Raw genomic sequence first — 23,470 nt, 5'->3', positions numbered from 1 at the left:
TGCTGTTTGCTTGTAGTTGCTCAAAATTAGACCATAAGCTGCTGTTTCAAATATTCCCAACGTAGGAATAAGTAGATCACATCAAGAAGAGCAAGAAATGATCTAACATTCACTCAAAAGCTAAAGATATTTCTGTGTACTTTTTGAAACACTTGTGCAGTCCATTAATTTTCATTCTTATCTGAACCTTTTTGTCTCAGGGCTGGACTGAGAGCAGATATGGTAAAAAAAAAAGATAATCATTTTTGAAAAAGTTTGTCAATGGTTTGTCAAAAAACCATGACAGTTACAGCCTGCCACTGGTTTAAAAAATCCTACCAGAAATTAATCAACTTCATTTTGTCAACATCAGTAATTACAGATACTCATCTGAGGTTCTATTTGCAAACCTGACTAGGTTTGTCCATAATGAACCTAACTTTTTTTTTTATTTTCAAGTCATAAGCTCTCATCATAACCTTATAACCATAACATTATAATTCACCCTGACCCATATAATTTCCAATAAAAATCATATAAGAAATACTTATCTAACACATTATTTAAGAAAAATAAAACTAGGGAATTCAGCTTTTGGAAAACTAGAATTATAGTAGAAGAGACTAGCTGCATCTCCACCTTCAAACTCATATGTTCTTCACTCCTGTGGAAAGAAAACACAAAAATGGAGCAGGACTTAAAATGAGATATTTCAGAAAGTACGGCTTCTCAGTCTGTCTTGTATCGTATTCCTCTCTGAAAAGAGCTATGACTGATAGGTATAATTGCTCAGTGAAACATGGAGGACTTGGTTCTTTATTAATCGTGGAAGCATGTATGAACATGTTTCTATATAGAGTGGTAAGGTGTAAAATCTTAACTTTCAAAAATTTTAGCCCAATTTTATTCTTTCCTTTCTTTTTGAGATTTGCAGACCTGCAGTCCTGAGCCTCAACTCAAACATTTCTAGTATATTCACCTTCCCTGATGAAGGTCGGACTTCTCTGTAGCAATGTGGACAACTCACAGACAAGCATTACCTCAGAAACGTACACCTGTTAAGTGCAAGGAACAGAAAAAAAAAGAATTTCTGTATTGGCAGTTCAGAGATTTTTCACCAGTGGAGCTATGTAACTGTTGATTATGGTTCTTCCACTATGAAAACAACTCCAATTTAAAAAAAAAAAAAAAAAAAAAGGGGTAGAGGGAGCGGGAATACAGAGTAATTATGTCTGATTTACGTACTGGATTCTGTCAGGTGTAGAAGTTTCTATTAAATCCAATTGTTCTTAAGGAGACACACAAACACCGATATGAACACATATAATTATTTCTATTAAATTCTGCAGGATTTCTTACTGGGACTTGTAGAAAGCAATCAATTCATAAATTACTTGCAAAAAAAAAAAAGTGAAACATAATTCAGGAATTGTATAGAACATATTACTTTACATAGAAATAGTTTTATAGCTGTCTGAGACTAATTGGTTTGTTTCATTCACAGTGATTTATTTATTAGTGCTGCTGATTTACACACATACTCAGCTTGGAGTATACAGAACAGTTTTATATTAAAATTGATAAATATATTTAATTTATTGATTTGCAAATGGAAAATGTATATGGTCAAAAAGTTTATTGGTTCATAAGAATGAAATATTGATTTTTGTGTGCAATGGGAGTTCTAGATGTGCACTTAAGTAGACGCAGCAGAACTGCTTACATTGCTTCATGTAAGTCTATCCAGCTTTTACTCCTTATCTTTATTTTGAGGGATTTATAGTTAGGTCATAAAAATGAGTTTGACCTGATTCTTCTTCTAATGCAGTCATGTATTTACAGTTTGATTTCTCAGTGAAGAGCTCTTTTAAGTATATTCACAAAACATATTGGTCACTCTTAAGCAGTAGATGTTTAGCATAAATCCTCATTACTATAACTGCAGATTTATTTCTGTGTGTAATTTCTGTAATCGGCTATTTGTGTTCTTCTGTGTTTTCTGATAAGGAAAATAATGTGTTTAATTAATGATAATGAAAAATATTGTAAAACTGTTATATGTTGATAGATGGATTAAGTGTTGACTTAAGGCTGAGCTTGATGGTGCTGGAGACAAGGAGAGTATGTCTGACCTGAAATGTTCATGAATTAATTCCCCTTAGCCCTGGGGCAGAGAAACATTCAAGAACATGACATCAATGTTCCCCAATCTCAGCAAGACAATTCACTGACTTGCAATTTCCCTGTTATCTCCTCACATGTTGTTATCATTGCGCTGTGTTTCTAGGAGGAATGAAGTAATGAGTTGTGCTCCCAGTGATTCTTTATGTCTGTATAAAGTTTATTTTAGGTTGCTTATATTTGCATAATAGCTTTAATTTCTGAAGTGGAAGACTTTCCCACTAGAGTGGAAATGATTTTGCTCACATTGCATGGAGACACAGACATTCAAACAAAATCTATGAAGAAAATAAGCCTAATAATTTACTACCCTCCCTTCTTATGCCGTGCATCCTCTTCCTTCTCTTCTACCTCAATCTCGTTGCCTTCTTCAACTCTGCTGATGTGATTGATCATGGGACCAAGCAGTGAAACAGAACACTGGAGAGACTTGAGAGAATAGAGGAGAAAAGAAGGGAGAAGAGAGGAGAATGAATGTTGCAACGTGCAGTTTGAAACCTGTGCTTGGTGGTTGAGGGGAGATAGAATATTTTAAAATCAGTGTTGTCTGTCTGCACCCTACGTGAGTTGTTTATAGACAGAGCAGTTAAGTGATTTTTCAGCCTTTCGTTTTCTATACTGCCTGACCAGGTGGTAAGAATGCCTAGACTTTGCCCAAGGACTGGGTGCATTCTAGTTACGGTACTCAGCACGGTGCTGGAAGAAGTGCCAGTTGCTCACCTTGCAGTTGCAAGAAGCCTATAGAGGGCAGGAAAGTTTCATCCCACACCAGGAGGAGGTGGGATCTATAGGAGCAAATCCATTCCTTCACTGGGATCCTGTGGAATGTAAGCAGTGCCTGGATCTTGCCAAAGCTGGACACTGACAGTATGTTTTGACAGTATTTTAATAGAAGCAAAAAAAGTGTCCTGAAATGAAACTTAAGTAGTTACAAGTATGGTTTTTGTTTATGTTTTGATTTGGTTACTTTTATAGTGTCTCTAAATAAACTGCTTTGTTGGGCCTTCTATTTTTAAGTTAAATGTGTGTTTGTTTTCTCCATAAAGTCTCTCCATCTGGTGATTAAAGATATTTCAAGTCTGGTGAAATGTTGGTTTTTCATACTGAAGGGTGTAACGTTCCTGAATGTAAGTTTGGCCCGCATAGATGAATCATGATATAGACATACACGTGCACACACATAATATCAGGTTAAGCTCATGGTATTAGACAGACCAGGGATTCAGACTTTAACAAAGGGTAACATTTATTTACCCAGATCATGTGATCTTCAGAGTAAAAGGAGTTTTACCTGATGAAGAACATGCCAAAGTGAATGACAGATTCTGCTTATTTGGACAAGTACTCTCATTGCCATTGGGAAATGTAGCTACCTTTACCAGGAAAAGGAGAATGCAGATAACCTTTTTTCTTCACGTATCATGTCCAAGTCACAAACAGTATGGCAGTTTTTTCCACAACAAACATATAAGATCTGATCTCAACTGGAAATCTATATTTGATGAAGAATCTCAATTGAATTGGATACATTTCATGTACAAGTGTTGATTATGTTTCTGTTGATTACTGTGATTTCAAAATTTTTCTTGAATGCCTGCGTCATGAGACAGCTCCACATCAGACTGAGTTAGTCCCAGAAATTGGCCAAGTTATTTCTGGCTATGCATATAGACTTGAAGGAATACAGCATATGCCACACCATATCTCAAAAGACAGAGCTTTATCTATTGCATGTATCCATGCAATACTCATGTTTTTCCATTGCCTCAGTCTTTATGCTCACCTGGAGATATAAAACTTCCAAAACTATATATTGATAGCTATAACAAGTCTTAGAATTATTACTGGTAAAACAGCAGTAGCTGGGGACCCTAAAACTCTGTGAACATATGAGAAAATCTGAAGTCTTTCATCAGAAAGCTTACAATATAAATAAAAGGTAGAAGAAAAGTATTCAATAAGCAAACTGGAAAAATGCAAAGTAAATTGTATAACATGGATAGAAGATAGTTATTCTGACAAAGATAAATTTTGAAGAATGCTCAAAAAATTAAAATGTAGTTGATTCTTGGATCTTATTGTTAGCTTTTTCCCCAAAGGATATTCTGCGTGAGCAATGGGAATTATAGGTCAAACAGATTATCTGGGGAACCCAACAACTGAGTTATGAGTGTAATTTTAAATAAACTGATCAGTACATGTAAAAGTACATATATACATACTGATAAAAGTATACAGGAGGATGTTGATCAATTAAAAGTACTTGCAAGAAACACATAGAATAATTTTTTAAAGGAATATTTATTTTCAGTTCCATTTAAACAACCCACTTTTGTAACACATACTAAAATCTTTAGGAAACATTCTAAGAAATTTCAGGGATGAATTAAATGCATTTCAAATCTCAGCTTAAAATACAGAATATGTTTGCATTATTCTGCATTTTATTATGTTGCTGCCTTTTGGTATGCTTTACATTAAAAATACATGACTGACACTCTTTATACCAGTAAGCCATTTTATTGGAAAAAAAAAAATAATAAAATTATTGCATTAAACTACATTCCCAGGAATTCCTTGAATAAACCTAAAAAAAGAAAACCGCATTGCATGTACAATAGTGCAATTAACTTAGCTACTGTATAATATAAAACACTTTATACAGAGAATACAAAACAAAATTACTAGTTTACATATTATACTAGCCAGAGTATTATCCATTTTTAAATACAAACTTAACAGTTTTAAAATCAATGTGGTCAAAGGCATTTTTATGCAAATTTGAACAACAAATATGTTAAATGTATTCCAGAAGTGCCTCAGTTACCAAATAAATAAAAATTAAGAACTTTCATCATTATGGAACTTCAAAAATTTTTGTTATTAGACTTTTGCAGTGTGGGTGACCTATTTCCTTGGATTATGCAAGAAGAATATACAATCGAGCTAAAAGAGGTTATTAACTTGAAATTTGTATATCTTTGCCACCAGAACATCGTAACTCTTCTAAAAATTAGTATAACTAAAATCAGAACTGAAGCATGGCTCCAACCATCAGGCTCAATTATGCTTTTAATAATAATTATAATATATAAAGTACATTACTGATGAAAAATAAATATGGCAGCAAATACATCATCTCAGCTGTGCTGATGTTTGTATACATTTCTCCAAGAAAATATCTTCTGTGTACTAAGAACTATACTGGACATTCCCTTTGTTGGTAGTCAATAACTGTTGTTTTACTATTGTGCTGTTTCTGTCACTTTTTAATCTCTCAATTTTTTTCCATCTACTACTACCAAAATCATAATCCCCATTGCTTCATGAATTAAATTAAATTTTATTGTCTTTTCATTCACCTTATGAGATCATCCTTGTTGATATATACAGTGATGTATGGATATCCTACGACTTGGTTCCCATTTTATTGCACATACAGTGAGAGTAATGTATTTGCTTCCTGTAAATGGTCTACTGAGTAGGATTCTGTTAAGTTTCAACTGATGAGGTTTCTTGCCATAGAAATTTCTGCAGTAGTAATTCTGCCTGTAAGAAAGAGGGATGAAAAATAAGTGTGTGTGTAAGATGAGATTTGTTTGTCTTTTTTCCTTTCTACTTTTTTTCTCTCAATGTTATCCTCTTAGGACTGAAGTGAACCACTATAGACTGTAAGAGTAGTTGGTTTATCTTGAGTGGAAGTGGACTTGTGCCTGCAAATTAAAAAATTGTAGGGCTTGAAAGCATATTTTTAGGTTGATATTTATTCTGAAACTCTGATTGGGGTGCAGTTCAATCAGCCTCAGAGCATGGGTTGACCTGCTCCTTTTAAATGTACGATTCAAAGTGTTTTTACAGAGATATAACTACAAGTGAACCACTAGAGAGAGAATTCAGTCTGAGGAATCGAGTAGTCATGTTCAGAGTCAATAAGTTGTATTCAGTGAAGTAAGGTTGTTTTTCAGAGAATGATATTTTGGAAGTATGGAAATTATATGTATATTCAAATATAATTTGGGGAATATTTTCAGCCAGAAAAAAAAGGAAGGATTTTAAAACTATGGAAACATTTATTTTTAGTGTATTTTCAAAAGAAATTTCTGACTTCCTAACTTCTGAAGTAATAATTTCATTTGATAAAGAACCCTGCAAATAAAATAGGAAAATTAATGAAGAGAAGTAACTCAGAAAATACCATGAGCCCATTTTGTAAATGAAATGAATATATCAATTGGGAATGCAATGAAAAAGGCATTTGAGGATGCTGGTTTCTTCAACTTCTTTTTTTCGTAACTTCTACTCTGTCTCCAAAGTTTTTTTCCTGAAAGTTTTTATTTGATGGCTAAAATATTAAGTATTCAGTGAACCTTTAACTTTAAAAGTCAATTGCAAAACAAGCAGTCACTACTTGTAGGCGCATTTGAAATGTTTGACAAAATAGCAGTTCATGCTGAAGGAGCTGCTTTTAGAAATTAAAACACTTCCATTTTACCGCAGTGGATCAATCGAGTTTGACTAAAGTTAGAATATTGGTCTCAAGTTGTATTTTAAATACTCAGCCTAATTTCAATTAGATTTCTCAGCTTCTTTAGATAGCCCATAATGGAATCAAATCCACCAAAAATTTTTAATGTGCTTTATATCGACTGTAAAATAGACATCAGCAACTGTGCACTACATTATTGCAAAGGAATTGACACTATTTCCAATATTTCAAATTTAAACAAGTATTTTTTGTCAGGCTCTTCACTGTCCAGTTATATTAGGAAGCAGACCTGCAGTCTAACCATAATTATGATCATAATTTCTTGCTATGTGTCCCATGTTGAGTTAGAAACTTAAAAATTTTCAAAGTGTGCCATCCAAATAATGCTGAAGCCCCCACCTATTTCCAGATATGCAATTATTCCTCAAGATTTCAATCACACTTAACCCTGATGGTTAGGTAAACACATTCCTACATTAGAGATTCAAGATTTCAATTTGTTAGTTCACTGCTTGGGAAGTCATGCTAGCAACTTTGCATTTTTGTTTAGATTTAGTATGTCTTGGAATAATGAGAATCACAACATACTTGACCATGAGACTATTTGTGAAAAAGATGAAATGTTTGTTTATTTGTTTGTTATGTATACTTTGGGCAAGATTCTTCCACATGTCAGAGCTTTGCTTGGCAAGAAAGAGATATTGTGGTGTTGGCCAGGGACCTCCAAGGTTCAAGGCCAACACTAGCTGCATTGGAACTTTGGGATGTTGCACCCCACCCCTGACATATCTTATGCTAAAGCCACAGCAGGCAATGTCAAATAACTTAGCTTCATTGCTTTATTTCTACTACCTTCTTGTATGCCTGACTGGAGGACGAAATTAGCAATCTGCTTGTGCCAACAAAGAGCCTCCTACACTAAGGGAATATTTTTGTCATGTACTTTTGGCTAGACTGCAGCCCCTTTACACTGTTAAAACAACATATCTGTGATAAAATCATTAATGTATCATTGAGATGGTCCCATGATCATCATCTTCCAGTATTAACTTATCACCCACTGCTGTTGAGACTCAAACTTGTCTTGGCTGGGAGACGGAACCAGATACTTGTGGTCCCAAATGCTTTCTCTTTGGCTTATTCTGAAATACCTTAAACAGACCAACTATTACACTGTTGCATTTACACTCTCATAAAAGTAAGCCTTTGAGGTGCACTAAGATTGCACTACCTTAAATTATGTTATTTTAAATCACCCAACATTGCTGACATTCTTGGTCCTTTTGTGCCTACATCCTATGGTCCTCTTCTTACTGACACAGACTTCACTTCGGAATGTTATTTCTAAACCTCCTGCAAGATGACATTAGCAGACCCTGTTTTTGTGACAGTATCACAAGACTTCAAAACTGCTTTTATGTTGTGATATGAGAACCAAATCAACATTCATATTCTGTCAGCCAGAATTTGGATTTCAAATTGACCATTGAGCTCTCAGCAAAAATGTAGATTTTCTCCTCAGATATGCGATTGAACAATGAATATATTTTTTAGTTTTTATTTTTATTTTTGTTCCTGGAGCCAAGATGTAATCGTTAGGACTAGTTTAAATAGTTAGAAACACCAAAAACTTCTTTTATTGTAGGTAACTGTTGAGTCTGGCTAGAGCAAGAATGGTGATGAGGATCTTGCCCTTGGAATAATGGATGAACAATGGGATTTGGGTGTATAGCAGGAGGTGTGGCTGCATTCAGTTGTGGTGCAAATAAGGCTGGGATATATGCAGTATGTGGCAGTAGGGGGAAGTTCAGTGGGGAAGAGTGAATAGGGGTGGTGGAGACCAAGTGCAATGGGTGTCCTGTCAGCAGAGCAGGGTGGGTGGGAATGAGGGCTGGTGCTAATGGAGAAAGTGATATAGGGGCAAAATGTGCCTGAGAGAGGGGATGGAGGTGTGCCAAGGAGAGATGGCTGCCATGGGGGTGTACAGATGCTGAGACAGCAAAGCGTTGCAGCAGTGTATGGTGTATGGTGGTGACTGTTGCGTGCTGCTGAACAGGGATGGCAGGAACTGCTGGTGTTGCAGAGAAGGCAGCTGGTCCTGGGGCAGGCAGAACTTGCAGGTGTTTTGCCAGGAGTTGTTTCTGCATATGCTGCTGGGCTTGCAGCTGCAGCAACCTGTATTTGTCTACTTCCTCTGGTGAGAACATTATAGGCTGCTGCATTAAAGGAGGGGAAATGGATTTACTGTACACTTCCCGGTCATCTACTGTGTCATTGTACTTCTGCATAGCATTATCACAAACAGAGTCTGAACTTCCTTCTGCCCCATTTGAGTCCATGTTCACATCATGTAGTTCTTCTTTGGTCTCTGTTGAATTAGCAACAACAGAATATCTTTTAGAGGGAAAAGCACCAGGGAAATCATTTGGTACTGGGTCACAGCTTTGTATAAAGGGTTGTACTTCACTAATGAAGAGATTGGATTGTTCCTTTATTGCCGTGTTCCTTTTTATGCTTGGGTTCTGATAGCCTGTTCCTATCTGAACAATGTCTTTAAAAAGACAATGATCATAATCAGTGCCTGTTGAAAGAGCAACATGGGTTATCTCTGAAGTGTCACATTTGTTTTTTTTCACATTACTTTCCAATGAACTTCCACTTTGACCTCTGTCATTTTCACCAATGTTTAGCAGTTTCTCTGGCAAAGGTAACGCTGTATCATCTACTGATGACGAAAACTGAAGTTCAAAGTGACTTTGTGACAGATCCTTTTTTTCTCTACCAAACGTGTTTGAAAATCTCTCTGAATTATGCAGTTGCTCCTGGATTTTCTTAGACTGCACCCTTTCTAACAGTAACTTGGCTGTCAGAGACTTTCTTCTTCCACATACATCTTTTGCTGAGGTTTCTGAAGAGCAGGTAGTAAAGTCTTTTGACCGGCTGTCTACATTCAGAGACTCATAATGTGCAATTTCAGCCTTTCCTGTGTTGATCTTAGAATCTCTTTCTGTGTCCTCTCTTGTTTTGTTCTCATACTTGTCATATTCTTTTGAGAAAGACCCTGTACTGCTTTCTCTTGATATTCTGCTGCAAGATGATCGATCGCTGCTTCTTGAATCTGTGGTGGAAGAACTTTTGGAGTCATTGTAGCTTCTACTGTGCACTTTGCCAACATGCCAGTGTCTACATCTGCTGTGTTTAGAACCATCTCTGTGCTGTAAAACTTTATGTCTTGAACATTTTTTATATTTAATTGTGCCCCTCTGTGTGCAGTTTCTACTTCTGTGACATCTAGTATGGCAAAGATAATCGTTATCTGCATCATCAGAAGTGAAAATACAGTTGTGCTTTCTGTGTTTACATTTGTGCCATTCAGCTGTCTTGGTTTTTCTTTTGAAACAAAAAAGCAAATTATTTCTGCTGTGATTGTTCAATGTGGGACTGGAGGAACTGCTCACATAGCTACTTGTGCTGCTAACCGAAGTATCAGAATAGCTGGAATGTCTGTCAGAGCAGGATTTTTGAGGAGATGGGAATCTCCAACATCTTGAGTAATTTTCACATCCTTCATTTTCTGAATGCCTGCTATTTGAACCAGATTTATAACTAAGGAAACTTCCCCCAGAATCTTTTCCACTGTCACTTATGTCACTGCTGCAGCTAGCAACATTCTGAATGGGTCTGCAGCCATTTTGGGTTTCATGTTTTTCCTCAGAATAAATTAAATCACACTTTTCAGCCTTAGACTTTTTAATTCTGGCCATAAAAGCAGAAAAGGAAATGCTTTCATTTCTTATGCTCTGTTTTTTTCTTTCACAGCTATGGAAATGATGCCTTAAAGATCTTTTCAGTGTTGTTGTATGAAGACCTTTTTCTGCCGTAGAATCCTTTTGTGAGACAGGCACTTTGGGTATATTTTCATTCAAATAATCCGAAATGTATTTTTGACCATTTTTGTTCATCTCTTTCCCTATGTCTGACTCAGCTTTTTGCTTAGCCTTTCTTGGATTTTGGGAACCTTTCATCTTCTTTGGTTTCAACAACTGATTATCTTGTTCATTTGACGTTTGCTTGTGTTTTATTAAACCTGAGGGTTCATTTTCATCTGCAGTCTTATTTATAGAGTGCTCTTTACAGCCTTCTTTGCTTGTTTCATGCTGTTTACCATCTCTGTGATTTAAAGACAGTCTGAAGTCAAAATACAGTGGATTACAGCCATATGAAATACAGGGCTCAGTTTTTGTAAACAAAAGTAATTCTGTTGGCCACTGCAGAGCAGTGCTGCCATCCTTGCTCACTACATGGAGGAAAGGCAGAGTCTGGAGCTTAGCCTCTTTAACTACTGTCTTCCTTGGAAGGTTTTCCATATTCCTGTTTTTAATTTCTGAAGTCTCTAAAGACCTTTCTCTCTTTACCATCCTAGGATAGTCATTAATGTAGCTTGCACATGTCAGCTCAGATGATAGCTGTTGGGGGAGCTCAGAGAGGTGTGCATTGCTATGCTTGTAGGTATCTGATTGTATACAGAAACTGCTAGCTTGGCATGAAGGTGAAATGAATGTTTCCAACAATTGCTCAGACACATTCAATTTGCTCTCTTGTTCCGTTTCTTTTACTGAGCCTGAAAAATCCAAATTTGAGAACTGCATTTTGACTTTGGAAAGTGAAGGATGAGCACTGACTTTTTCTTCTGTTTCTCTAACATTACATTTATCATTTTCTTTCAACATTCTAGGTTTCACAGCTCCATGACTTGATGCATTGTTATCCAAATCCATTTGGTCTTGTGGAATTGGTGGCCCTTTATCTAGACTTGCTTTTACATCCTCTTCCAAATGGATACCAGAACAGCTCTCAAGAACTTGCTTTGTTTTATGATTGGGGGATTCACTATAATCATTTCCTTCTTCAGAGTTCTCACTGAAGACTGATGCTGAGGATTCAAGCTTCAAAGGGACTTTTTTAGAGAATGAGAAAGACACTCCAGCTCTTTGAGAAGCACTGGTACTGTCTGGGAACACTTGTGAAACTTGATTTCCAAGCACGTGGAGTCTTTCAGTAGGTGACTGGTGCCTGCTTATGATAAGCTGCCGTTTTTCTAGTATGCTGCTGGAGAAACCTTGTCCTGTACTTGTGGTGGTACTTTGAGATTTGGCTGTGACCTTGCCACCTTTGTAGAGGAAAATTGCATCTGGGGATTGCTGCTTTTCAACTAATCTGGGGGCTTTAAGTGTTGGTCCACTTCCAGCAATGCTGTAAGAAAGTAAATTAAAACATGGTTGAATTAATTAAGTAACTAAACTAAAACAGAACTCACACTTGACAGACAATGCCTGTCTGGTAAGAAGAAGTGTTACTTATAGGCACTTCCACTTATATTCTGGATCTGCAGAATCACTAACAGAAAAGGCAACATTCTGCTTGATTTGTGTGTCTGTGTAGGTATGATTACTTTTTGATGAGAAAATTTTATTTCACCTTTATATTATTCCTCAAGAGATGATTTTGTGAAATATTCAAGGAAATAGTAATGCTAAGACTATCTCCAAACATTGGTGGGGAAGAGGTCAAAAGGTAGAGTTCCATTAATATTAATAGCAAATTCAGCACTCTCATTATCACGTCATTTGACTTTGTCAAATTTTCTCCTCCCATACTGTCTTTCAATTAATTTTCCTTCTTCCCCAAAACCTCAGATGTTAAATCCATCGTTTACTTTTCTTGTACTTTTAATACAAAATAAATCAACCTATTCTAAGAAAACTTAAAAAAACATGGTTAAAAAAGCAATTGTTGATTGCTTTTAATAGAAGACTAGCTAAATGGAGTTATTGGAGTAACTACTGTTTTTTTTTGTTTTTTTTTTTTTCCATTAGAGATGTATATAGCCACCAGATGAATGTTATTCTAATTAATATTTAAACATGCATTTCATTGGTTACATTATCTACATTTGCTATTAAAGCCATACTACAATTCACTTTCATTTAAAAAAAAAAAAGTGGAACCAGCATCAGTAAACAATTTGATTAAAAAATAGAAAATATTTTAATAAAATGCAAGTAAATTGCAACTTCCAGATCTGCATAGAAGTTATAAATAGTCTGGCATGTTTTAGACATGCTGTAAAAAAGCATTGATCTCCAGCAGCAGGAGCAATATAAAGACTCCCTGGGGTAGGTTCACCTCAGAATATGAGATTATACATGTGTTTCTGAGAATAAATTTGCATTTGCCACAAATTTAGCATCAGGGAATACAAATCCATCTCTATTTGTAGATCAAGAAGAAATTCTGTCTTATACAAAGTGAATGAAGAGAGCCTTTGCAATGTCCCCTTGGAATAGCAAAGTAAAGGTATTTTTTCAAATTTCCTGTGCACCAGATTAACAGTAATTTTATTGTCAGTTTTTATTAGCATGTTGTAAGGAACTCTGTTGGAATGTGAGACACGTTACTTGGGGACAATAACAGTTGTTTGCATATGTAGACTTCTTGGGAAGGCTGGCTCCTGTCTTGCCTGAGCAGCCAGGTGTGTGACACCTCAGCCAAGATCACATCCCAGCTGTCCCCGACCCATCTGTCGTTACCAATAAGAAGAGCAAACACTGTCCTTCCAGGCTCTCTGTAATCGATTTTAGACTCCTAGTTCTTTCTATAAGCAGACTCAGTTCCCTTTCTGCCTCATTTAGACCTTCCTATTACTATTGACCTTATCAGTCTATCTGAAACTACATCTTCAGATACAGACATAAAGGCATCTTCCCTCAGGCTGTTACTTTTCTTTACGTAGATTTCTATGAAAATGGAGTTGTAACCATAAAAGTGATACATTAGCAATAAACTGCTATATTTCAGCTGAAATTTCAAAAGCAATTACATTGGCCAAAATGAGTGTATAATAAACACTGAATTTTATTATTTCTAAGGTACTGTAAGCTTGATATGAATTTAAAAGGATGTTAGTTTAATTATCTACTTAACCCATTACGGTCATAGATTAACATAAGTAATTGGTCTGGTAGAAATCTATTCTATGAAGCATTCAGTGTCATTAAACAAAGGAGATTTCTCAAATGTGAAGCTTTATTTGTGTAAACTTCATACTGTATCATGGTATTCATCAGTAGAACTAACACTACTGGGTTAATTAAGTAAGTTAATTACTTGTTTTTCATTTGTATAATGATACTTCCATTAGTCTACAGAAAAAAAAAAAGCAGTGATAGTAATCTCAATATACTGAAAGTAATGAAAATGATTCACAGACCAGGCATGCATTTGCTAAAAAGTGTTTTTCCTCTCATGTTAACTTACTATAAAATGATAAGACAGTAATACTTATCTACTCAGGTCAATTTTAATAAAATAAAATGGTGATATAAAATCATCTTCAAACCACTCAGTTCACAAGAGATTAGATTAACTGGTTATAGGAGGGTAAAACACAGGCCTTCAAATTGCAAGTAATTAATTCAGGGACTTTCAATTTTATGGTTTGTGGAACAGGAACATTAGGAGTTGGGGACAGCTGAAAACAGGTTACAATAAATGCAATGTCTGTCCATTAGAGAGTAGAGGAGTAAAAATTTGAAGATTTCTTCTGGGATTGAGGAAAGTGGGTATTAAAATCTAGTATAAATTTTAAATACTTGCCATTCTGACTGTTTCCGTAACTCTGCGAGCTGGTGGAGCCGCTTGAGTGCTTTTTCCTGTTTCTTTTCATCTTTCCATGACTTTGAAGCCACATTTCGAGCAAATTCCCTTTGTTTTAAGTCTTTCAATCTCTGTTTGAAAAGAGCAAAAAGAGAAAGGATTAAATATGTAAACAGTGGGTGCATGACCTGTTACTGAATTTGCTTTTGGTGACGTTAGTATACAATTGGGCAGTAAGAATATACTTAAAAAATGCTATCGTCCTAAGAAGAGACTGAAAATATAATTTTGGCTTAACAAAATAATATGATTGGGCCATCACTACTCAGCTCATTTATAACATTATATAAGTGAAGACTTTGTTGATACAGATTTTAATACTGAAATACATTTATCTTATGCATGCACACGTCTTCTGTTGCATACAAATACATACATAAAACCAGCCTTCATTTAATTCAGTTAGAATTTTCCAGTCAAATCCAGTCAGTGTAATTTAATCCCTGTACTGGAATAAAGGTGATCTTTTGACTATAATGGATTGTATATATCTCTATACTTGCGCACATATAAATGTGTGTGTCTCTGTGTTGGTTTTGTAACTTTTAAAGACATTTGTTACCCACAGGAGAGAACTACTACTGCCTGACAGATTTCATCAGGAAGCTCTTTTATGGTTATATTCAGAATTTTTTTGAATCGTCTTGTACATCTATAAATCACATAATTCCTATTGGAGAAAGAAAGATGATTTGCCTATATTTCTTCTTTATTATGTGGTTTTCTGGTGTGATAGAGTAAAACAAAGTAAAGAAGACACAAAACAGAAAGTGTCAGAAATATCCTCTTCAAAAAAGTGATGCTTTGAGTTCACTATGCTCTCCAGCACTCAGTGAACATAGTCTTATTACCCTGGAACATGCAATTCCTGTAAAGATTCATGTTTCAGTGCTCTGTAGCCGAAATTCCTTGCTCCACTCATGACCTCCTGTGCTGTGGTGCTCGGGGAAGGGAGGCTTAAATGTCAGAAGTGAGCTGTTGTGCATTCAGCCACACCTCCTAACTAGAACCCTAAAGGATGAGGACAGAGAGGTGAACCCCTGAGGTTAGCAAGGCCCCACAGGGGGATCTGGATAGACTGGATCAATGGGCCTTGGAAAGAAATGATTGCTCCACCACTGACATCTTTTTCCTTTCCCCGTCCCTGTCCATTTGCCGCTTGCCTTGCCAGTCACACAGCATTCACTTCCTTCAAGTGCATTGCCTCCAATTTACAGTAAAGTAGATCAAAGTTTGAAACAATGTTAGTTTTGGTCCAAAGAAGAAATCTAGTTTTAGTAACATATTAAAGCCAAAGCTGTAAAGTAAATCAGAAAATCTTTCCAGTAGTATCCACACTTTCTATCACCTTTCATATCTTTGTGAGTATTAAGATCTTTAAGGAGTAATGATTCAAATATCTGTGAAAATAAATAAATAAATAAAGAACAACCAATATAGGGAGCCTTGAGCCTTATTAGCATCCTTCATGTGAAGAAAGGGCAAAGAAATACATTTAAGAAATGTCCGTTAGTGCTGCTTGCTGCGTTTTAGCTGTCACCATGAACTGTTCTGTATCACACATAAAGCATTCATGAGGAAAAACAGAAACAGTTACTACCTGTCAAGGAAACAACAATGTGAAAGCTAGTACTATGGAGCATGGGTATTGCAAAGCAATGCATTTCACTTCTTTGACAGTTAGCTTGATAATCAACAAAGCAAATGGACCAACACTAAGAATAGAAGTCCTAGCAGTATTTTTTGCTCTCTAATGGCATATAGCATGTGTCAAGGAAGAAGAGAAAAGAATACAAAAAAAGGAGGTAAGCATAGCCAAGAACTCATCAGTTGGAGATGAAATCCAAGAAATCAAAAACATCTGCAGTCTGAGCAGAGCGAGGTCTCTCCCTCCACATGCCCTCATCAGAACAAAGAAGCTTCACTGCCAGAGATCCAGTTAGGAACTATAATGAAATTTGTCATTATGTTGGACAGACAATGGGATTGCCTGCTCAACCTGCAAAAGCCACTGTTTTCCTCTCTAATAACCTGTGCCACCCTCCTTTCAGGCACACAAATATCTTTCACAGGTGGTGAACAAAAGCATGCAACTGAGCTGGTTCCTGAATGACAACCCCTAAGCTCAGCAGGTGTGCCTGAAAATTAACAGAGCTTTACGCGGTAATTGCATTTTGCATGTAATAGGCTACTTAACTGGGCATCCAAATACAGGCACATGTCATAAAATATGATTTATTTAATTGCAGTGATGTATTCTGTCCTTCACCTGCTACAAATTTCACTGCCATAGAATCATATTTCATTTTTAGACTTATGTTCTATTCTTTCTGTTTTTCATGTGTATGTGCACGTGGACACTGCTATATCTAAAAGTAACCCATCTTTTTCTTACTTTCTTTCTTTCTTCTTTTTTTTTTTGGTAAAACCCACATGGAATATTAAAAGAACACAAAGTAATATTTTCTGTTTTAGAGTGACTTGCTTATATAATTGGGTCTGAGTCATGTTGGCTCATTTATCTAAGTCCCACTCAAAAATTGCTGAATATGTTTTTTCCTCCTAAACTACTGCATGACTCAAATCAGCAGATTCAAATTAATCAGTGGAGTTCCATCTTTTCTACCTATCTTTGCTAGATACATTACTAACCAAATACTCTACCCATACTTCAGCAATTTCTGCAAATTCTTAATTTACCTATTTTTTTATTTATTAATTGTTACTTCATTGTGGCCAGTATACCTGTAGCATACTTATCACTGGCTGCAATTGTGGTAGTGAGTTTACTTGCTTTCCAGAGTTATGACTCTGATTGTTTTTTCTTCATGTGAAGGGGAGAATTTTTATGGATTGCCATTCATCCTATCAAATCTGGATGCCTGTGGCTATTTCTCAGCTTTTCTAACAGCTAATAAGCTAATAAGAAAACATAAACAGCTAATAAGAAAAATAAGCTCTTTTAGGGATGTAATCACCTCATCTTAAAGCAGCTGTCTAAAAAAAGTGGGATAAAGTGAGATGTAAAGTAACTTCTTGTTTTCAGTGGATGCAGATGGCATTAACGGTGACTATCTCAGACAAACAGCTTTTGATAGACAGAGGTAGACTGTGCTGTTGGTACATTGTCATTGCTACAGATAGTATTCATGTCTATAAGTTCACTACAAAACTATGCTTTATTAATCTACTTTTGGCATATGTAAAACAAAGTCAAGAAAGACAGTTGGTACTTTAATATAAGCCATTGATAAGATAAGGATTTTATAATCTGCACTTCAAAGAGATTCATTTGATAGGGGATAGAAAAAAAAATTGAAGAAAGTGCAGTCATTAAAGAGCACAAATACATTGAGAAGCATGAAGAAGATGTGCACTGTTCTCTCATTCCTGATTTCTTAGCCATTTCCTTGCCAGATTTTTCAGACCTCTTTCTCAAGGAGGTCTTTGGCTTCAAGAACCCTTTTAATCATTTTTCACATGCACTTTCTCACAATTTGAGGACCAAAGGGAACACACTGGGGGAGAGAACGTCACCTTTTCAGAATTCTGCTAGAGGTCATTTCAGCTTCTTACAGAGATCTATGTGGAATTCTCAGAGTACCTCTACTTCAGCTACTGGAGCAAATGGTGTTGCTGCAAGTACATTTAGAAAATGTATTCTTCTTCACAATGATGTAACTACTTTCATTTAAATAGAAGGCAACTTTGGAATAAATCTGTTAAAATTTCACTCATTAAATCAGAAAATGTCAGGTCAGTTTGAGTAACATGACTTTATCCACTTACATTCAGGTTTTTTTTCAGAATATCATTCACATTTGATGCATCCCACAAAATATTCTTTGCTATAAAGCACTGGACCTCCAGATAGAAATGTAGTATGCCCTTCTGCTTACTTCAGTCAGCATCAGGCATATGTGTCTTGCCACACGCAAATAGCATTTTCTGAATCTTAAGTCCATAAACTAATCTATGTGTTTGACTGCATGATTGGCTTCACTTCGTTGAAAAGCACCTTGAGTTCTAATCAAATTCACCATAGAAGGCTCAAATGAGAAACAGGATGGAGTATGATTTTCAGTAATTATTGTCTTGCCTGTAACCCTAACACTGGAACCAAGTACATTATTTGTAAATTGAATTTACATTGCAAACCATAACATGAGAATGATAAGAGTTCACAGCTGATGCTTATAGTATTAGTCTCCAAGTGAAAGGGAAAAAACAGCAGTGAAGGAATTTGCCTTACTATGGTAAACTCCTAAAAATAAATGTGAAAGGCTGTTACAAGAATTTACATTGAGATATGAAAATCAAAAATTGTCTGACAAATTTTCATATATTTTATACATAATTATTTACAGATCACTTTGAAGTGTGTGATAATGACCATTTTTTGGAGTAGATTTTATTATAGCCAGTCTTGACGGGTTCAATATTTTTAGCAGGAGTGAATGGGAAAATTGTTGGTTTGGGGAGTGAAATGATAGTACAGGGGAAAAAATGTTAATCCCTAGACATGCCCTACAGAATCCAACCATCAATGAGTAAGTTTTTGATCACAGATCCAATTAAAAGAAGAAATTACAAGTAGGTATTTGGAGGACTTATTTTCACATTTCTCCATAGAATTTGTCCCTAAATCCTTATAGAAAGATCTGATATTTTGCAATGGGTCTGGGTGCCAGAAAGCAAAAAGATCTAACGCTTATCTGTAATTTTTTTTATTATTTATTTATTTATTTATTTATTTTTGGTGGGAGCTTCTTACTGTTCAGCCATAGCTGCAAATATTCTTGCTATTTTACTGATTTCACCCAATGCCCAGATTATGAGTTTGAACTAATGTAATTCAGGGTAAATTTGTATGGCACGTGAGAAATTACTAAGTACAGTTAAAACAGATGGATTTCAGGGGGCCATTTCCGCATGGGAGAGGACAGAACAGGCACTTTGTGGCAGCACTCATTTGAAGGCCTGAGCTATTTGTGGGTTCAGCATATGCTCTTCTTGACCACCCACATTTATATCATTTCCAATGAATTTGTTATCATATGCTCCAGCAGGCTGGCTGGATACTGTATGATTTGATTAGACACATTCAATACCATTTTGGAACACAGAGTAATTTACCTACTAAAAGTAACATGTTTCAAAGAATCTTGCTAGCGGCCTGTTTCTTCACTGCATGTTCATGCACAGCCTGCCTCATCTGTGTTTCTGGTGCTGATTCTTAGCCACAGCAAAACAACAGTTTATATATTTCATTTCTTTTTCTTTCTCACATAAGCAGCTCAAAGAGAAAAACAAACAAAAACCCAAAAAACAATAACCAAAAAACCAAATCTGGTATTACAGATGCCATGCAAGACTTTCTCCTATCAAAGCATACAGTACTTGTAAGCTTACTTTAAAAATGCTTTACCCTTCTCCACATCTTTTTGAGGCCTGCCTCACTGTTTAATTTTTCTTTTTTCTAATTGTGACAGTGAAATACAAAATCACCTACATCTGAGTTTCAGATATTCAAGAATTCAAAAGGCAGTTCAAATGAATGGCCTCAAAATTCCTTCAGTGTGGTCATCAAAATTTCAGAGTCACAAAAATCTTAGATATCTTATGAAACACATCCTTTTATCATGATAATATTTTCCAAATAAAGAAATGAAGGCAAAGAGAGATGGAGTAATTTATGAGAAGAATAAAGAAAAGGCCAAGTCAGCACCCACAAATGTACATTTAATTAGCACACCTCACTTGTTACAAGCCCATTGTAGCAAGAGGAAAGACAGTATCTAAATTAAACCTAAATTTGATTTACCTTTGTCATCTGTTGATTCTTAGCAACTATGATACTGATGAGGGTACTGTGATAAAGCGTGAAAGAAATCGATTGGAAAACTATGCCCATAGTTTACCTAAAGGAAAGATGAATCAGCAGGCCACTAAAGAGTGGCTCTGGATTGCTGTGCTAGAGAACAAACTCATCACCAAAAGGAGTCACTTTAATATGTACTTGAGATAAATGTAGTATTTGTGATAGGTACCTTTCACTGCACTTCAGATGAAAATTTATTTGGTCGGGGCAAAGAGTGAAATATATGCATGAAGGATATTAAAACTAGATATAAGAAGCGTCATCAAATGCTTCAAGGAAGTAGAATATTGCTTTTTCTAATAGGAAGTAATAACTATCCTTAAAAAACCTTTTAGGTTGTTTTGCTTGTTAAATCAAATGTAAAACATTCTTTATCTTCTGCTTACTTAAAGAAGACAGGTCTCTTCTGGAGTAGGGAGAGTTAAAGGTAACTGGAAACCTGGCTAGAGTACTATAACGAAATGGCTGATCAGAGAAAAGAAGATTTAATAAATGACATCTATGTGTAATATTTGTTAATAAAAAAGACAGCAAATGACTTTCATAGTAATCTGACTGAAACTTTTCAATAACACAAGAGTGAGGAGATCCTGATTTCCTACTTTTTAATAGGTAAAGTGACAAAATCTATTTTACATAAAACAAATTAAATGAAATTAATTCTATAATCATTCTTTAATACTTTATGGAGTGCTGTATCAGTCATGCCAGCATTTTCCCTGGCGCTAATGTCAATATGATAGATCTTCTTGTTTGTTCCCTTTAAATAGTAACATGGTTTCTAGCTCGGTGTAACTTCCTCTGGTGCTCTGAGACTTACTAAGAATCAACAGTAATGAACAAGAGAGTTTATGGCCATCTCTTTCCTAACATTAAATGTAGGTTACTTGAATCTGCTGGTATGAAAATATTTAGGTTTAGATTATGCTGTTTAATATTCTTCCTAGCTGCTGCTAGAGTGGTACTTCGCAATCATCATAAACATCATAAATGTGACTAAGTCATCTGGCTTTACCCCAAGTATAGAACAGAAAACTGTATTAAATAGTCTTTTTTACATCACTGCTGACAAGTAACTCATTTCTTTTTGGATCAGAAGATTCTTTATGTCTTCATTATACGTTCAGAAACCTTCTTGCCCTTACCTCTGATGACTACGAATTTTCCTTTTGCTCTTTTTACTTTCTCTATCACATTTTTCCAATTTCTTCACTCCTGATTTATGATCTTTACTATCCATTTTTCCTTTCTCTCCTTTATTATAAATTTAAGCCACAGAGAATTGACTTTCCTTCTAAACAAGATTAGCTGTTCATAACCTATTTGGTCTTTTTTCAGTTGTGGGATTTTGGTTCTTAAACCATCCGCCAAATGCTCTTTAAAATTTCCTAAGTCTCTCCCACATCTTTCCATTTTAATTCCTCCTTCCAACCTATTTGATCATCCTTTTCACCATCATTAAACTCTTACTTAAACAAGTTTCTGTTATTAAATAGAATCCAGTCAATTTTTCCTATATACCATGTGCTGATCATTGTGATAACTAATAACGTGTACGTAAAAGATCTACTCTATAGAGCTTCACAGAGGCAACAAATTTAAAAGGATAATCTGTTAATTTTAATTTCCTCATGCATGGGACTGGAGTAGCACTTTATGTTCCGGTCTTCAGTTTATTTACAGGAGGAGATAAACAGATGTCCCATTTGTTTTCAAGGTTAATTCACTCCTGCCACAGCCTGGTTTAGCCTTTGATTATCTGAGACAATCTTCTGAGATCACATCTCCATAAATTATGAAATTTACCAATTAAAAAATGGATATTTTGATCATATATTATTCTGTTACTTCTTTTCCAATTCTGTCTCACATAATTATTGTGTTGTATCCGTTAATTTTAGTGTTCTTTCTTCCCTCTACATGACCTATCCATCTCACTTCCCAATTCACGAGCATTTCCCACTGAAACCACAAAAGCAATAAGGTGCTTCCTAAGCAAAGTGAGTGTGTCAAGGAGAAAGATGATCAAACTGCAGAGCAAATGATGCCCTTATTTTCCATTTTGTAAAGGAAAAGATATATTGGTCTATCTAGTGTACTTTTTATTGACTCTTACTTAAAATATTATTTATTTGAAATCTGTTATTTGTATTTGGTCCCTTTGAACAAATTGCTATTGCAACCTGCAGTGCCTGGGGCTTTCACTAAGACAGGGAGATAAAAGCATGCGCACAGTCAAGTATGTGTCTCGGCCCACTGGTGTGTAACAGATCACTGAGCTGCAACTTGACATACTTCCATTTTGATTTCATAATTTAAAGTTAATTTAATACTGCTTTAGAAAACAATCCCTTGAAAGTGAGTGGAAGTGATCACCTTGCATATTTTGGAGGTAATGGAAGGCAACATTTAGTGTCTCCCTTTTCCCTCTTACCTGTGCTCTATACTATGTCTCATTGTATTCACTCTTAAATAATTCTGTAAATGAACACTTACTTTTTCATGCAGAAATGGAAACTTTTAAATATTATAAAGCTGAATTATCACTCACTACTTCTAAATTACATTATGCCTATTCTCAAATTCTCTGTCTGCCACTTGACATAAAAAGTGTTTTGAGCAGGCTTTATTTTATTATTTGCTCTCAGCAAAGTTTTACTGCTGTAAAATTTGAAGTTGATCTTTTATTTACATCATTGCTTCTTATTCTAGTACTCTGCTACAGCCCCGAATTTGAGTTATTTCTTTTATAAAAGTATGGTTGTAAGTTTATGTACTCAAAAAGAACAACAATTCTCTTTAAATATCCACCATCTCAGAGAAAACACAATTATAGGAACTGTATATTCCTTATCCTAAGTGACTCAAATGCAGACAAGAAGTAGGGCACCTGGATCATATTTTATTTTAGTTTTTGAAAAAAATTTATTGTTTTTCCAGGTATTAGTGGTTTAATTTTAAAAAGACCTTGTTCAGCTTGATGAACTCTGCAAATAAATAAGGAATTATATAAAAAATGATTTTCATTTCCTAGAAATAACAGAAAAATCACTTTAGTAATTATTGTATACTTCTTGTGTGCTCCAAGCTTAGATTTATTGGCCTATATTTTGCATGCACGCTGGTCCAATTTATGATTGTTTTCAAACCATAAGCCAGAGTCTTCATTTCCTGCTTTAAGCAAGCGTAGGAAATTCCAAAATGGGAAGAAAATTAAAATCTGACCC

General features: G+C 35.4%; 1 protein-coding gene across 1 annotated transcript in view; it reads right to left on the bottom strand.

Moving 5' to 3' along the window:
• Window positions 1-4,767: 4,767 nt before the first annotated feature.
• ZNF804B (zinc finger protein 804B) overlaps window positions 4,768-23,470 on the bottom strand; it is a 151,049-nt gene continuing 132,346 nt past the window's right edge. The window contains exons 4-5 of the mRNA XM_031554035.1: window positions 14,303-14,433; window positions 4,768-11,899 (exon numbers count right to left, since the gene is read on the bottom strand). Coding sequence (XP_031409895.1) covers window positions 8,248-11,899; window positions 14,303-14,433 — 3,783 coding nt within the window. The 3' untranslated portion in view covers window positions 4,768-8,247. The remainder of the gene's footprint in view (window positions 11,900-14,302; window positions 14,434-23,470) is intronic.

This window comes from Meleagris gallopavo, chromosome 6, assembly GCF_000146605.3.
Source record: "Meleagris gallopavo isolate NT-WF06-2002-E0010 breed Aviagen turkey brand Nicholas breeding stock chromosome 6, Turkey_5.1, whole genome shotgun sequence".
In the NCBI taxonomy this organism is placed as follows: Eukaryota; Metazoa; Chordata; class Aves; order Galliformes; family Phasianidae; genus Meleagris; species Meleagris gallopavo.
The sequence above is the reverse complement of the archived record's forward strand: the minus strand, read 5'-3'. Positions and strand labels throughout refer to the sequence as shown.